The sequence below is a fragment of the Stenella coeruleoalba genome (assembly GCF_951394435.1).
Source record: "Stenella coeruleoalba genome assembly, chromosome: 5".
Taxonomy (NCBI): Eukaryota; Metazoa; Chordata; class Mammalia; order Artiodactyla; family Delphinidae; genus Stenella; species Stenella coeruleoalba.
The window spans coordinates 11,540,832-11,557,552 of NC_137150.1; the positions used below are offsets into that span (position 1 = coordinate 11,540,832).

The window sequence follows — 16,721 nt, forward strand, 5'->3', positions numbered from 1 at the left end:
GAGGGGACTAGTGCCTGTGTTCTGGTGGATGAGGCTGGATCTTGTCTTTCTGTTGGGCAGTTCCACGTCTGGTGGTGTTTTTTGGGGTGTCTGTGGCCTTTTTATGATTTTAGGCAGCCTCTCTGCTAATGGGTGGTGTTGTTTTCCTGTCTTGCTAGTTGTTTGGCATAGGGTGTCCAGCACTGTGGCTTGCTGGTCGTTGAGTGAAGCTGGGTGTTGGTGTTGAGATGGAGATCTCTGGGAGATTTTCGCCATTTGATATTATGTGGAGCTGGGAGGTCTCTTGTGGACCAGTGTCCTGACGTTGGCTCTCCCACATCAGAGGCACAGCACTGACTCCTGGCTGCAGCACAAACAGCGTTTCATCCACACGGCTCAGAGAAAAAGGGAGAAAAAGTAGAAAGAAAGTATTAGTAGAAGTAGAAAGAAAGAAAGAAGGGAGGGAGGGAGGGAGGAAGAAAGGAGGGAAGGAAGGAAAAAAGGAAAGAAAGAAGATAAAGTAAAATAAAATAAAGTAAGAAAAAATATAATAAAGTTATTAAAATAAAAAAAAATTATTAAGAGAAAAAAAACGGACGGATAGAACCCTAGGACAAATGGTGGAAGCAAAGCTATACAGACAAAATCTCACACAGAAGCATACACATACACACTCACAAAAAGAAGAAAAGGAGAAAAAGTGATAAATCTTGCTCTCAACGTCCACCTCCTTAATTTGGGATGATTCGTTGTCTATTCATGTATTCCACAGATGCAGGGTACATCTAGTTGATTGTGGAGCTTTAATCCACTGCTGCTGAGGCTGCTGGGAGAAATTTCCCTTTCTCTTCTTTGTTCTCACAGCTCCCAGGGTTCAGCTTTGGATTTGGCCCTGCCTCTGCGTGTAGGTCGCAGAAGGGCGTCTGTTCTTCGCTCAGACAGGACGGGGTTAAAGGAGCCGCTGATTCGGGGGCTCTGGCTCACTCAGGACGGGGGGAGGGAGGGGCACGGAGTGCAGGGCGAGCCTGCAGCGGCAGAGGCCGGCATGACGTTGTACCAGCCTGAGATGCGCCGTGCGTTCTCCCGGGAGAGTTGTCCCTGGATCCCGGGAACCTGGCAGTGGCGGGCTGCACAGGCTCCCCAGAAGGGGGTGTGGATAGTGACCTGTGCCCACACTCAGGCTTCTTGGTGGCGGCAGCAGCAGCCTTAGCATCTCATACCCGTTTCTGGGGTTTGCGCTTTTAGCCGCGGCTCGCGCCCGTCTCTGGAGCTCCTTTAAGCAGTGTTCTTAATCCCCTCTCCTCACGCACCAGGAAACAAAGAGGGAAGAAAAAGTCGCATGCCTCTTCTGCAGCTCCAGACTTTTCCCTGGACTCCCTCCCGGCTAGCTGTGGTGCACTAACCCCCTGCAGGCTGTGTTCACGCTGCCAACCCCAGTCCTCTCCCAGCGCTCCGACCGAAGCCCAAGCCTCAACTCCCAGCCCCGCCCGCCCCGGCGGGTGAGCAGACAAGCCTCTCCGACTGGTGAGTGCCAGTCGCCCTGATCCTCTGTGTGGGAATCTCTCTGCTTTGCCCTCCGCACCCCTGTTGCTGCACTCTCCTCCACAGCTCTGAAGCTTCCCCCTCCGCCACCCGCAGTCGCCGTCTGCGAAGGGGTTTCCTAGTGTGTGGAAACCTTTCCTCCTTCACAGCTCCCTCCCACTGGTGCAGGTCCCGTCCCTATCCTTTTGTCTGTGTTTATTCTTTTTTCTTTTGCCGTACCCAGGTACGTGGTGGGGGGGGGGTTTCTTGCCTTTTGGGAGGTCTGAGGTCTTCTGCCAGCATTCAGTAGGTGTTCTGTAGTTGTTCCATGTGTAGATGTATTTCTGGTGTATCTGTGGGGAGGAAGGTGACCTCCACATCTTACTCTTCTGCCATCTTCCCGGAAGCCCCCACATTAAATGTTTTGACATCATACTTTACATCTTTTTGTTTTGTGTATCCCTTACCTACTTATTGTGGATATAGATAAATTTATTACTTTTGTCTTTTAACCTTCCTACTAGCTTCATAAGTGGTTGATCTATTACCTTTACTGTATTACCTTTACAATGAGATTTTTTTCCTTTTGTAATTTTTATGTTTCTAGTTGTGGTATTTTCTTTTCTATTGATACTTCGAGATGTCCCTTTAACACTTCTTGTAAAGCAGTTTTAGAGGTGCTGAACTGTTTTAGCTTTCACTTATCTGCAAAACTCTTGATCTGTCATTCAAATCTTAATTATAGCCTTGCCAGGTAGAGTGTTCTTGGTTGTAGGTTTTTTCTTTCATCACTTTAAATATATTGTGCCACTCCCTTGTGGTTTGCATAGTTTCTGCTGAAAAGTCAGCTGAGAGTCTATGGGAGTTCCCTTGTATGTAACTAACTGGTTTTTCCTTGCTTCTTTTAATATTCTCTCTTTATCTTTAATTTTTGCAATTTCAATTACAATTTGTCTTTGTGTGGATCTCTTTGGGTTCATCTAGTTTTAGACTCTCTGTGCTTCCAAGATCTGTTTGTCTGTTTCCTTTCCTAGGTTAGGGAAGTTTTCATCTATTATTTATTCAAATAATTTATCTGTCCCTTTCTCCCTCTCTTTTCCTTTGGAACTTCTATGATACAAATATTAGTATGTGTGATGTTGTCACAGAGATCCCTAAAACTAGCCTCATTTTTAAAAATTCTTTTTTCTTCTTTCTTTTCAGCTTGTGTGATTTCCACCACTGTCTTCCAATTTGCTGATCTGTTCCTCTGGAAGATCATATCTACTGTTGATTCCTTTTAGTGTATTTTTTACTTCAGTTATTTTGTTCTTCTCTTTGGTTCTTCTTTACATTTTCTAATTCTTTGTTAAAATTCTTGCTGTGTTCATTCATTCTTCCTGTGAGTTCATTGAGCATCTTTATGATCATTACCTTGAACTCTATCAAGTAGACTGCTTATGTCTCTTCACTTAGCTCTTCTTCTGGGGTTTTATCTTGTTCCTTCATTTGGAACATATTTTTCTGTCATTTATTTTGCTTAATTCTGTGTCTTTATTTCTATATATTAGGTAGGTAAGTTACATTTTTGATATTGGAGGAGTGGTCTTATGTAAGAGATGTCTTATGGGGCCCAGCAGCATACTTCCTTCTGGTCACCAGAGCTATGTGCTCTATGGGTGCCCCCTATGTGGGCTGCATGTGTCCTTCTGTTGTGGTGGGGCTTACTAGTGGCCACACTGGTAAGAAGAGCTGGACTCCAGGCCAGTTGGTTGCCAGGCTCTGCCTCATGTTTTTGGGCAGGGCTGGGTCCCCAGTGGCTACTTGTGGAGCCTATGGTGTCCAGAGGCTGGTGCCGGCCTGCTGGTGGATAGAGGCCGGTCACAGGTGGCTGGCTGCAGGGCCTCTGTGCCTGGGCCGGGTGTTGACTGTCTGGTGAATGGGTAAGTCCCCTGGCACTAATAGGTTAGAGGGAGGAATCTAAAATGGCAGTAACTAGTACCAGTGTCCTTGTGGTAGAATGAACTTCCTAAAATCACTGCTGCTGGGATGCAAATACTATTAATATACTAAAACACATTGAATTGTCCACTTTAAAGGGTAAATTTTGTAGAATGTGAATTATATCTCAATAATAAAATTAATGAATAAGTAAAATATATGATATATTAGAATATGATGAGTATAGATCTGAAAGTTATCGCTAACATGATTCAGCCAATAACTACTGAGGATCCTCAATTTCTTCCTTAGCAAAATAGGGTTTAGTCTAAATGATCTATAGGATGACTTCCAAATCTAGTTTCCAGTGATTCCCTCAGTCTTCCCACATGATTAGAAATTTCAAAGTAACCGCTGGAAAGGTCACCTCTAGAATAAAATCCAGTCCTTATACCTTTGGTATCTCATTGAAGGTATCTCTATTTTTGAGTATTGGTTTGGTTATTTTATCTATTTCCCTATTAATAGAGAACGACTTTGACTTGGTGGAATTTCTGTAAGATTGTAAATTCCCATGAAGATTTCTGATTGTGTGCTCATGGAGAGAAATACTGAAGTTAAAGTAATTTATAAAACTGAGTATAACCAGAAATGAGGGAGCAGTTCTTACAAGGGTTTAATGAAGAAAGAAACATGGGTAGCTGTTGGATTTTTGAGCCAAGTTGTGAACATATAAAATAGTCATTGTTGACATGAAAATAGATGGTTAAAAGTAGTGACTACATAAGTTCTGAGTCCAAAGATTTTGTATAAACCTCATGGCACAGTGGTTAAGAGCTTGGGCTCTGTGATCATCTTGTCTGGGTTAGGATGATGGATCCATCACTTACCAAGTCACCTGTGCCTGTTTCCTTATCTGTCATGTGGGTATAGTAGTTGTACCTCCCAGTAAGATGGTTGTGAGGGTTAAATAAGATAATGCTTAAAAAGCACTGAGAAAAGTATCTGAGCTATGGCAAGGACTCAGCAAACATTAGCATTATCTATTGTCAACAAATACTCAAACTCTTGATGAATGTTTTAAACACTACTGGTATTATTGACAAATAGTGTTTACAGTGTATTGTGCTCTAAACCAACTTTCCCAGTAGTTATTTCTTGTTAGACAATGAGATTTTTTATATTGTAAATAACATTTTTTACAGAGTAAAAGCAAGAAAACGTCACTAACAAAATGAAGATCCTGTTAATTGTATTTGTTCTCATCCTTTGGACTGAAACACTGACATATCAGAGCCCAGGTACCAGTACATTTTATGCTTATTATTATTAGGAAAATAAATATTTTATGTCTCAACAAATCTTTATTTTAATAAATAGAAACAAGGAATTTATTTCTTTACTAAACAAATCAAAGCAGACAGCATTTATTTGTAGTTGGCAATATATTCTATCAAGCAAATGTAAGCTCTCAAAGATGATGGAAAGCCATGGGCAAAATGCATGAATTATGCTACACCTGGCTAGAAAAACTTTAATTATTCATTGATTTGCTGAAGTCCTGATGTTCCATGTCTGTATGAATAGAGTCAACCCATATGTTTTGTGGGTCACTTTGCACCTTGGCTTTAATAAATGAAAGAAAACGATAAAAGGAACACCACAGAGGAAATTTTATATATATATATATAAAGTAATATAGAAGCTTTCATATTCCATACATGCATATATGGAATATGAAAGCTAGGTTTTTCTGTAATTACTGAAAACATCATTCAAAGAAGTATTTTTAACCCTGCACTGTGCTACCCTAGGACTTCCTAGTGAATTTCAGGGTCATTTTGAAAGAAATGTCCTGCTTAGTTAAACATTTACCAGTAGATCACTAACTGGGTGGATAGAGGTGGCTGACCATGACTGCTAAAGTCAATGCTCTTGGTGCTTCCCCTTGTCCAGACTCTCTTTATGAGGCAGGTACACACTCCCCCACTCCCAGCTGCTGTGAATATTGCCTGCAATGGTAATAGCTCATGGCTGTACCCCACTTTCTCAGGACATTTTCCCTTGGCTTTCCCAGAGCCACCTTACCCGTAACCCTCCACTCCTTCTCTCCAGTTCTTGGGAGAAGTCTGCAGCTGATGACTGACTGATAAGCAAGTACAAAAACTGTCCCTCTTGACCCAAAGCGTTTGTTTTCATTTTATTTTGATAGGGCCAGGCCCTGAGTATGCGGACGTGGTGTTTCTGGTGGATAGCTCCAACTACCTGGGAATTAAATCCTTCCCATTTGTGAAGACATTCATCAACAAGATGATCAGCAGCCTCCCCATAGAGGCCCATAAGTATCGTGTGGGCCTGGCCCAGTACAGCAACGTGCTCCACAGAGAATTCCAGCTCAACACCTTCAAGAGCAGAGGCCCCATGTTGAATCACCTCAAGAAGAACTTCAGGTTCCTGGGCGGTTCCCTGCGGATTGGGAATGCACTCCGGGAGGTGCACATGACCTACTTCTCAAACGGGAGGGACAAGAGACAGTTTCCTCCAATCCTGGTGGTCTTGGCTTCAGCTGAGTCCGAGGATGCCGTGGAAGAGGCCTCCAAGTCGTTGCACAGTGACGGGGTGAGGATCATCTCAGTGGGGTTGCAGGGGACACCTGAGGAGACTCTGAAGGCCATGGCCACAGGCCAGTTCCACTACAGCCTCCAGACGGTCCAAGATCTCAGCATGTTCTCCCAAAACATGACGCAGATTCTCAAGGATGCGGCTCAGTACAAGGAGGTAGCAGCCCACTCTCATACAGTAGGTAAGGAATCCCTTGGTTGAAGAGGTGTCCCATCCCCATGTAATCTGGTCCAGAGAGCCATCTCCTACTATCTCTATGGTGCCACTCACCAGAAATCTCAGTATTTCATGTGGAAATGCAGAAGACCTCCTTCTCATCAACTTTCAGTCTTGATCCCCTAGGCTGAAAGGAGGGCTACTTTTACCCCCATGACTTACAGCTTCTCATTTGAAAAATGCTTTATTTATGTCTTAAGCAGGTTCTCCATGAAGACCTGAAACAGAAGACCCTAGAGTACAAGTAGTTTATGTGGGAGGTAATCCTAGAAAGCATTAGTAAAGAAAGGGTAAAGTGAAACAGGAAGCTACACATGCACTGTTGATGAACAGACGAAACAGGCCAGTACACAGTCATGGGAGGTGCCCAGTAAGTGTGCTGCACTGATGAGAGGCCCCAGCCATTGTCTCCAGAGTGATGTAGAAAGAGCCCCCAGCAAAATAGGTCTTCCTGGCTGCCTCTGTGCTCTATTGTTGATGAGGGGCTATTCTGAGTGGGTGCTATCTTGTTCTAAGACTTGAGGAAGCCACCTGGTTTGGTACAAAGTGCCCTGACCACAGGTCAAGAGGTCCAGACAATACCACTAGCTGACTGTGAACTTGAGGAAGTGATTTCATCTCTCTGAGCCTGGCATCAGCATCCTCCTTTGTAAGATATGAGAGTTGGAATGATCTTGAAATTTTTTCCTGCTCTATCATTCACCAATTCCTTGGCTATCACTATGGGTTGATTTTGCAGTCAGACCAGCCTAGACCTTAATAACAAATAGACTTCCTGAATCATAAGAAGTTTATTTATTTCCCTTGTAATGCTATAGGGCCAGTGTTCAAGTTGTCTTCCTTCTATTTAGATAATTAGGTTGGTGGTGGTTCTTTCATCTTCAAATGTTACTTTCAAGGTACCTTGGGAATTGGTATAGAGCTGGTGGAAGGGAAAAAAGATGGAACGTCACTCAAGATGTGGTTTTATGGGCTAAGCTTGGAAGAGACACACAGTACTTCTGCTCACATTTCATTAGCCAGATCTTAGTCCCATGGCCACACCTAATGGCAGGTGAGGCTGAGAAATCAGGTCCAGGCCTATGAGCAAGAAGAGGAAATGGGTTTGGGTAAGTATCTGGAAGGCTCTGTCACAGTTAGTGCTGCCCCCTGAAGCATCAGGGAGTACTTTTACCTCCACTCTTCCCATCCCTCACTCTTCCTGCCTTGGGGGAAATAACAAGTTCTTACAGCACATGTGCTTCTCTTCCCAGAGAAAAAAACTTTCCTGTGACCCTTCACCCTGGGGACCTTGGAAATCTTACAACCCTGTAGGTAGCCTGAGCTCTCCAAGACCATAGGACTTTACCACCTTCTTAGAAGGCTTTGTGTACTGATCTGTGTTTCTCTCACTCCTCCTAATTTATTTCACAGTAGTATACAGTACAACAAGGTTTTGTTTGTCAAGACCCTATCCTTGCCTTTAGAGGTTAAGAGTAAGGGCTTTGGAGTCTGGGTTCAAACCCTGGCTTGGCTGCTAAAGACCTTGAGTAAGTTACTTAACCTCTGAGCTTCAGTTTCCTTACCTATAAAGTGAGGATATTAATATCTACCTTACAATATGGGTGAGATGACTTGTATGGATTTTGGCAGTTTACTGTCATTAATAGTAATAGCTCTTTGCAAATAAATACTGAGCTGAGTGGGCCATGCTGTAAGTTTGTTTTAGCCAACTATGTGAGGTTCAGAGTACATCAGTAGATTTATGAGAATTACTATAATTCCACAAATAGTTCTGAGCTCCCACCAGGTACCAGGTACTGGAGAGATAGAGATAAGTAAGACATGCCTTCTGGCTTCTAGAGCTCACAATCCTGTGGATAGTTCTTGGCAAGATTGAGCTTATCTCTTGGCTACACCCCCCACAGTTTTGGCTCCTCCACCTGTTCCTGGAGTGGGCATTCTGTGCATGTGGTATACTCTCCTGTGGATTCCAGATTTATACAACCAACTGCTTACCTGGCATCTTCAATAGTATCCCAAACTTAGCGTGTCTGAAATGGAGCTCTTGACTTCTCCCTCCAACCTGTTCTTCCCACTATCTCCCCTATCTTGGAAAAAGATACCACTAGTATCCACTCAGTTGTTCAGGCCAAAAACCCAGGAGTTTTCACCACTTCCTTTTTGTCTCCCAATACTCGTATCTAATTTATCATCAAGTCCTCTCTGTTCTGTCTCTAATTCATGTATCAAAACCACTCTTGTTGTTCTGTCTTACCTGCTTTATTCTTGTCCAAGAACCATTATCTCTTTCCTGGACTAGGGCAATTGTTTTTTAATGAATTCATTATCTCCCCTCAGGAACTAGGGTGATATTTAAAAGATTTAAATAAGATCATCTGAGCCCCATATGATTGGGCCCTACTTCCCTCTGACCTCATCCATCATTGTTCCCCTCACTCATTGGCTCCGGCTACTCTGGGCTTTTGCTTGTTTCTATTTCTCGCTTTTCTTTCTGCCAGAATTCTTCTTCCTTTCACACAATGTGTAGTTCAATCTTTCTCTTCATCTTTCTCAACCCAAATGTAATACTTTCAGAGAGGTCTTCCCTGACTTTTTATGTCTCAGATCAATTAGTTCTCATCCCACATCCCCAACATAGGGTAACTCAATTGAGTCACCTATTTTATTTCCTTGTTAGCATTTATTATGGTCTGAAATAGCATAATTTATTTATCTGTCCTCCCCATAGAATGTGAGCTCCCTGAAGTCAGGTATATTTCGACTAATTTATGCCTGTATTTCAGCATTTGAAAGTGGTGGTGGTGATTGTGGTGGTGGTTCATACTGGTAGTGGTGGACTTGGAGGTGGTGGTGGTGATAGTGTTGGAAGTTCAGGTGGTGGAGTTGCTGAAGATGAGGGGTAGTGGTGGTAGAGGTGGTGGTGGTGGTGGAGGTGATGGTGGTAGTCATACTGGTGGTGATGGTGGTCATGAAGACCATGGTGGTGGCAGAGGTGGTGGTAGAGGTTGTACAGGTGGAAGTAGTAGTGGAGGTGGAGGTAGAGGTGGTAGTGGTGGTGATGGTGGTGGTGGTGGAGGTGGTTGCTGTTGGTGGTAGTAGTGGTGGTGGTAGTCATACTGGTGGTGATGGTGCTCATGAAGAACATGCTGATGAGATGTGGTAGGAAAATCATAATAAGCATTCTTCAGACAGAGGGAAGAGCATTGCAAATCCTCTGAAGTCAATGGCCAATGTAAATTTTGCTGAGAATTTTTATCCTTTGTTCACTAAAAAAAATGCTAACTGCATCCATCATGACTGCCTCTATTTTCACTAATGCCTTCTGACAATCTGTAGAGTGCCTTTCTCAGTCTGGGCCAGAGATGTGTACTAACATTCCTACTTTTTCTCCCTCCATAGTCCCCTTCCCCAGGACCTGTCAGAAAGATTCGCTTGCCGACCTCATGTTCCTGGTGGATGAGTCTGTTGGGACAAAACAGAATCTAAGGAACCTGCAGAACTTCCTGAAGAATATCACCTCCTCCATGGATGTGAAAGACAAATGCCTGCGGCTTGGTCTTATGAGTTACAGTGACAGAGTTCAGACTTTTTCTCCTCTGAGCTCAAGCACAACCCAATCTGAATTTCAGAAGCAAATCCAGAAGCTTTCTCTGCGGGCTGGGAAATCCAGTGCTGGTGCTGCCATTGAGAAGATGAGGAGAGAAGGCTTCTCAGCATCAAGTGGCAGCAGAAGGGCACAGGGAGTGCCCCAGATTGCAGTCCTGGTCACTGACAGACCATCAGATGACAAGGTGCGTGAGGCTGCACTGAATCTCCGCCTGGAGGATGTAACTGTGTTTGCCATGGGCATCCAAGGGGCCAACAAGACCCAGTTAGAAGAAATAGCATCTTATCCTCCGGGACAGACCATCTCCATGATGAAGTCCTATGCAGACTTGGAAATTTACAGTAAGAAGTTCTTGAAAAAGCTCCAGAATCAAATATGGTCCCAAATTTCAACTCATGCTGAACAAATGGAACTTGATAAAACTGGTATGTCTTTAAAAATCCTTTTCATAGTATAAAAATAATATGAGCAGTTGTCTAGGGCTGGGGCAGGAGTGAGGACTTGTTGTAATTGGGTAAGGGAACTTTAGGAGTTATGAAAATGTTCTAAAACTAGATTTTGGTGATGGTTGCACAACTTTATGAATTTCCTAAAAATCATTGAATGATTGCAGTGGATGAATGTTTTAAGCCTATAAATCATACCTCAATAAAATATACACAATGTTAATTATAAAATAATTTGATAGTGTTGATGAACATAAAGAAAATAAAATCACCTGTGATCTTATCTTTCAGATAAAGCCATTCTTATCATTTATTTCTCTTATCTTTTAGTCTATTTTCTGTCTCTACACTCATGTACACACAAACACATGCATACACATTTCTTAAAAAATGATGTAACATTATGTGTACCAGTGCTGTCAAACAGAATTTTCTGTAATGATAGAAATGTTCTTTATCTTCACTGTTCGATAAGGCGACCACTAGCCAATCTTGGCTATTGAGCACTTGGAATGAAGCTAATGGAACTGAAGAACTGTGTTTTAATTTTAATTTAATTTAATTTTTATTTTAATAGCTACATGCTGATGGCTGTCATATTAGACCATGCAGGAGCACATTGTTGGGTAACTTCTATCAGTTACAATTACTTCTGAGTGTGACTAACAAAAGAAAAAATAACAATGATTTCAATAGGATAAAACTATTTTTTTTTCTGTTTCACAAATAAGTCCTAAGGTAGGTATAAGGAGCTGGGTAGTACAACACCGTGTCAGGGACCCTGTCTCTTTCTAAGTTATTTTTCTGCTCTTTGTGGTCTCTGTTCCCAGCATTATAATCCAAGATAACTGCTGCTGGCATTACATTCACATCCAGCAACAAGAATTATAAAAGAGAAGGAAAAGGCAGGTTTCCCTCTCTTTTTCTTCAAGGTTATTCCCAGGAATTACACTCACCATCTTTGCTTACATCCTATTGGCCAGAACTTAGTCACATGTCACTCTTCATTGTAAAAATGAGAACTAGAAAATATAGTCTTTACTTGGGGCAGCCAAGTACCTAGGCAAATATTGGGGACTAAATTAGTGTAGAAAAGAGAATGGCTATTGGGGATAACCGGTATGATATGCCTTATTCACTTTTCTATCAACCTTATAACATGAACTTTTGTCCATCTCCTTAAATTTTTTTGGCAATATTCTTTTTAGGTTGGGAATAATAGTCTGTCCTATGGATATAACATAATTTGTTTAACATATCCTAAATTGTTGGATATAGAGGTCATTGCCAATGTTTTGCTCTTATAAAAGTTTTGCAGGGATCATCATTGTATTTATATCTTTATACACAACCGAATCTGCTATAGTTTTACCAAGTTCTTTTCAAAGATACCAGGACATACTTCCAGAAGATACTTGATGTGACTTCGAATTTATCTAATTCTGAGATATCTGCTGACATTTCCCTGCAGATAAAATGCTTCCAAACAATAGGAACTCAAATTTGGCAGCACTCACATGGAAAAGAATCCTCCAATGATGTTAAAGTCTAATTTTAAATTCAGATTAGTCGATTGAAAGTTTAAGGATGCAATCCTGGGCCAGCCCTTGATTTCCTCTTGCATATATACATTACAAGGCAGCAGCAAGAAACCAGTCCCCTATTACCTCCTGAGTGATACAGAGAGGAGTCTCTCAGAGTGGCAGCTGCCTTGGTCTAGTAGCAACTTTTAGGGCATAGGAGGGATGTGTAGCACGGTCTCTCTCAAAGAGTTTGAAATTATGTGACAAAAAACTATTATTGTCATTACAGAATTTCTAAATGGGAAGATATGGGACCAAGGCTAGGACAAGGGCCATCCTTATCTTCCATAAGGCCTCAGTAAGTGCCTTCTTATTAATTCAGTGGCTCTCTAATACTGGTACCTGACTTAGATTGAGTTCCTCAGATATAGATGTCAGATAAGGATTCATGTGAAACTGTTATATTAAAAATATACCCAGGAAAAACTGGAGATTGGTAGAGAAGGGAAGATATGGGACCAGGAAGGACAGGATGATAAGCCCCATGGTAAGTCCCATGGAGGGTCAATTCCACAGGACCATTTGAGAGACAGTGTGGGTTAAACCTTAGATTTGTCCTAGACAGGGGTCAATGTAACTGGAGAATTTATATTCCAGCACACAGAAGGGAATGTACATTTCCAGACACCTCTGGTTTAATACCAAGCAAAAAGGGTTTCAACAACCCGAGAGCAGCCCACCCACCCACAGACACAGGTGCTAGCTATTGGAATGAAAGTGCTGGGAACTGGTTACACAAAAATGGTAAAGGATTTGAGGGGATACAGGCGGAGCATCAAAAGTGTCTGCTGTAAATTTATCAGGACTTCCTGAGGAGCTTGCTAATAATTCAGTGGCCCAACCCAATGACTCCGTCTCTGCGAGTAGGGCCTAGGCCACCTGGATTTTAGAAAGCTCCCCAGCAAACTCACTCTAGCAATATCTGATAACCACTGCCTCAGTGAATTTGCCATGGTCTACAGTGGGGTGGCCAGCTTTGTAGTTTCAGAACAGTCAGACACAGAGAACCAGTCTCTACTGACTTAGTCCCTGCTGTATCCACCACCTTTGGCACCACTAGGTATTTAATTTATTAAATAGAACTTCATTAAAGCAAGGAAAGACTCACATTAACCAAACCAAGAGGCTATGTATAAAAAAAGATTGACGATTATCTCTGCAATGGAACTATTAGTGCCCAGGGACCTAGACATTCATGTCCTCTGAGCAACATAGTCTCTCCATGTAGACATATAGACAAGTTAGAAGCTAAAATGTAATTAAAATACTGCTGGATGATGTGGAATCAGAGCAAGGGAGTTAGTTTTATGACTGAAATGTCTAGTGGTATTTAATCAGGGGAATGACTATTTTAAAATCAAATATATAGATCTACATCTCTGTCTATCTCTCTGTATAACTGCAGGTGAGACCTTGTGCCAGGAGACACATTTCTCTTCAACCCTGTCCACTTGAACTTTTTAGATGGATATATTCTGTAATTACACTGTCCAATATAATAGCCACTAGCCACATGGGACTTTTAAGCACCTGAAATGTGGCTTTTGCAACTGAGGAGCTGACTTTTAAATTTTATTTAATTTTAATCAGTTTAAATTCACATTTTAATAGCAATATGTGACTCACAGCCCCAGGCAGAGTTGGATGGGTATTGCCATTGTTACCCCCGGACTCGAATTTTTCTCTTCCACATTACTGACCACCATTCTTCTTTATTACATATATAAGTCAATTCATTCTGGTTGCTGTCAAGTTTTTGTGGCCTGGCATCACCCCTGTCTTTTACAGATAACTGCTTACCTTTGCCCTAATACTTTTTTTAAAAATAAATTTATTTTTGGCTGTGTTGGCTCTTCGGGGTTTCTCTAGTTGCAGGAAGCGGGGGCTACTCTTCGTTGTGGTGCATGGGCTTCTCATTGCAGTGGCTTCTCTTGCTGCGGAGCACAGGCTCTAGGTGCACAGGCTTCAGTAATTGTGGCTCGTGAGCTCTAGAGTGCAGGCTCAGTAGTTGTGGCACATGGGCTTAGCTGCTTAGTGGCATGTGGGATCTTCCCGGACCAGGGCTCGAACCTGTGTCCCCTGCATTGACAGGCAGATTCTTAACCACTGTGCCACCAGGGTAGTCCCTGCCCTAATATTTATATGTAGATTTTATAGTTTAATTCTCAGGGTCAAGCTTATTTCCAGTATTTCTGATTTCTTAAGGACCAACTCCTCATAGCCTGAAGTAGTGTCAATAGCCATATATTGCCAACAAGCTATCAAGAAAGAAAATATTTCTGAAATGACTAAATTGTGTTGTATTTTAAAGACCTTTTCACATACTCAACCAGGTAATTGTACACATAAATAAATTTTAAAGGTATGCTTTTCCTTCTACCCAATTTCAAAAATGGTTAAATAGAGTTGTAAATAGACTATTAGGAAAGTTAAAGCACTTTTTCAGAGAAGCTGCTCAACAAAGGAAGGAACATTTAGAGCTCCTTTATTTACAATTTTCTGTTGAAATCCTGTGATATACCAGGCCTACCGGGCAGAAGCAGAAAACTAGGCAAAGTCTCACCCTCATGGAGCTGACATTCTGTGACAGGAGACAGGCTGTGCTCATGAACAAATGAATAGGTAATTTCAGAAAGTAATGGGCATCATAAGGAAAATAGGTTAATAGAATAGACAATGATTGATGTGCTTTAGCTGGAAGGGAAGCCCTTCTAAAGAGCCGACATTTGAATTGGCATGACCAGGAGGTGGGAAGGAACCAGCCATCAAGATTTCGGGGGAAAAATATTCCAGGAAAGAGGTAGGTGCAAAAGCCCTGGGGCACATTTAGAGTACAGTAGAAGCCCAGTGTCACTGGAACACAGTGAGGAAGATGAAGAATTGCTGGAAATAGGGTCAGAAAGAAAAGAAGGGGGAAAGATCGGCTGATTTTTCATTTTTAAATTCTAAATACAATGATAAATCATTTAAGCAGAAGAGTAATATGATCTGGTTCTAGTTTTAAATACATTATTCTAGTTGTCCTGGACAGAAGAGGTTATTGGGGAAGTAAGAACAGAAGGTCATTTCTCAGGAAATGATAAGGCATAAACTAAAAAGCTAGGTGTCAATACGAGAAAAACAATTTTAACTAAAAGCCTGGAGACTTGGGAATCTTGTCCTTACTCTTTAATTCACTGGCTGTGTGACCTCAGAAAAACCACTAGGCCTCATTCAGTTTCAATTTCCTCAGAAGGTTGTGGTAAATTTCAAAGGAGAAAATGGGTATGAATGTGCGCAGCGAAGTGTCCAGGCTCCGTGCAAACCTGAAGTGCTCTCATTCTTTAGAACCTTCGCAGCCTCATCCTCCTCTCCAAACCCTCCTGCAATGTTCTCTCCAGTTTCTCTATAGTTAACAGAGAATGCAATTTCTGCTTTCCATTTTTCTTCAGGCTGTGTAGATACAAAAGAAGCAGATCTCTATTTCCTCATTGATGGCTCAAGCAGCATTCAGAATAAACACTTTGAGCAAATCAAGGAATTTATGTTGGCGGTGATAGAGATGTTTAGCATCGGCCCAGACAAAGTCCGAGTTGGAGCTGTGCAGTATTCCCACAAGAAGGAAGTGGAATTTGATATCAATGACTATCCTAATGCTGTGGCATTAAGAAAGGCTGTTTCTAACATCAAGCAACTTGGAGGCAGAACTCTTACTGGGGCAGCCCTGGATTTCATTCTGCCACTAATAAGGAAGGGAAGGAAGCAGAGGATGAATGAGGTACCCTGTTACCTCATTGTGTTGACTGATGGGAAGTTCACGGATGGTGTCCTGGAACCTGCTGAGAGACTAAGGGCTGAACACATCACCATCCACATGGTCGGCATTGGTGAGGCTAACAGAACACAACTGCAACAAATTGCTGGGGCAGAGGAAAGGGTTCACTTTGGGCAGAACTTTGATTCTTTAAAAAGAATCAAAAATGAAGTTGTTCGCAGCATCTGCACTGAGAAAGGTAAGCGAAAGTAAAAGGCTTTATTCTCTGTACTTCGTTGGTTGCTTCAGGCAGACTAATAGGCCGAAACAAGGAATGACGTGACCAGTTGTCTGGCTCACATTTTGCTAACTTCCTTTATAACTGTGGAGGGATTCAGCCCCTCATTTTAAGCCAATTTCCAAGGTTGAAGAATCCCTATATAGACAGCTGCCCTAAGGCCATCTCGAAAGCCATAAGTGTGAAGGTTGCTAAGAATGTCGTTGCTTTGACAAAGCCCACTGCTATGGAGGATAAGAAACTTTATATTTGTGTATGTGTGTGTTTGTGTGTGTGTACACACTAATTCAGGCAGATGAGGACAGTGGAAAGAGAATGGGCACTGGCTTTAAGTAGATTAGGGTTCAACTCACTTCACTGCTTGAACCTTGCACTTCCTCGTCTGGAAAATGAGGATAATACCTACATCAGAGTATCTGTATAGGTTTAGCATAATAAACACCAACCATTATTTCTCTATTATGAATGCACACCTAGGACATATGTAACCCTTGCTTATTTTTATTTATAACAGAAACACGTATTTGCATTTTTGTTCTGACCAAAAATTAAGTAACAGAAGTAAGGAAGAACAATGTGCAAATTCCTGCACCTGATTGTTATTTCTCTTATTAGTAATAGCCACTTATCTAAAAAAAAGATACAAATGAACTTATTTACAAAACAGAAATAGACCCACAGACATAGAAAACAAACTTATGGTTACCAAGGGGAAAAGGGGAGGAGGGATAATTTAGGAGGTTAGTTTTAACACATACACACTACTATATATAAAATAAACAACAAGAACCTA

At 41.9% G+C, this 16,721-nt stretch overlaps 1 protein-coding gene across 1 annotated transcript in view; it reads left to right on the forward strand.

The window, feature by feature from the left end:
• Window positions 1-4,654: 4,654 nt before the first annotated feature.
• The window catches only part of COL6A5 (collagen type VI alpha 5 chain), a gene marked incomplete at both ends in the record, with an annotated part of 107,795 nt that continues 95,728 nt past the window's right edge, over window positions 4,655-16,721 (forward strand). The window contains 4 exons of the mRNA XM_079923203.1: window positions 4,655-4,721; window positions 5,633-6,223; window positions 9,661-10,293; window positions 15,329-15,889. Coding sequence (XP_079779329.1) covers window positions 4,655-4,721; window positions 5,633-6,223; window positions 9,661-10,293; window positions 15,329-15,889 — 1,852 coding nt within the window. The remainder of the gene's footprint in view (window positions 4,722-5,632; window positions 6,224-9,660; window positions 10,294-15,328; window positions 15,890-16,721) is intronic.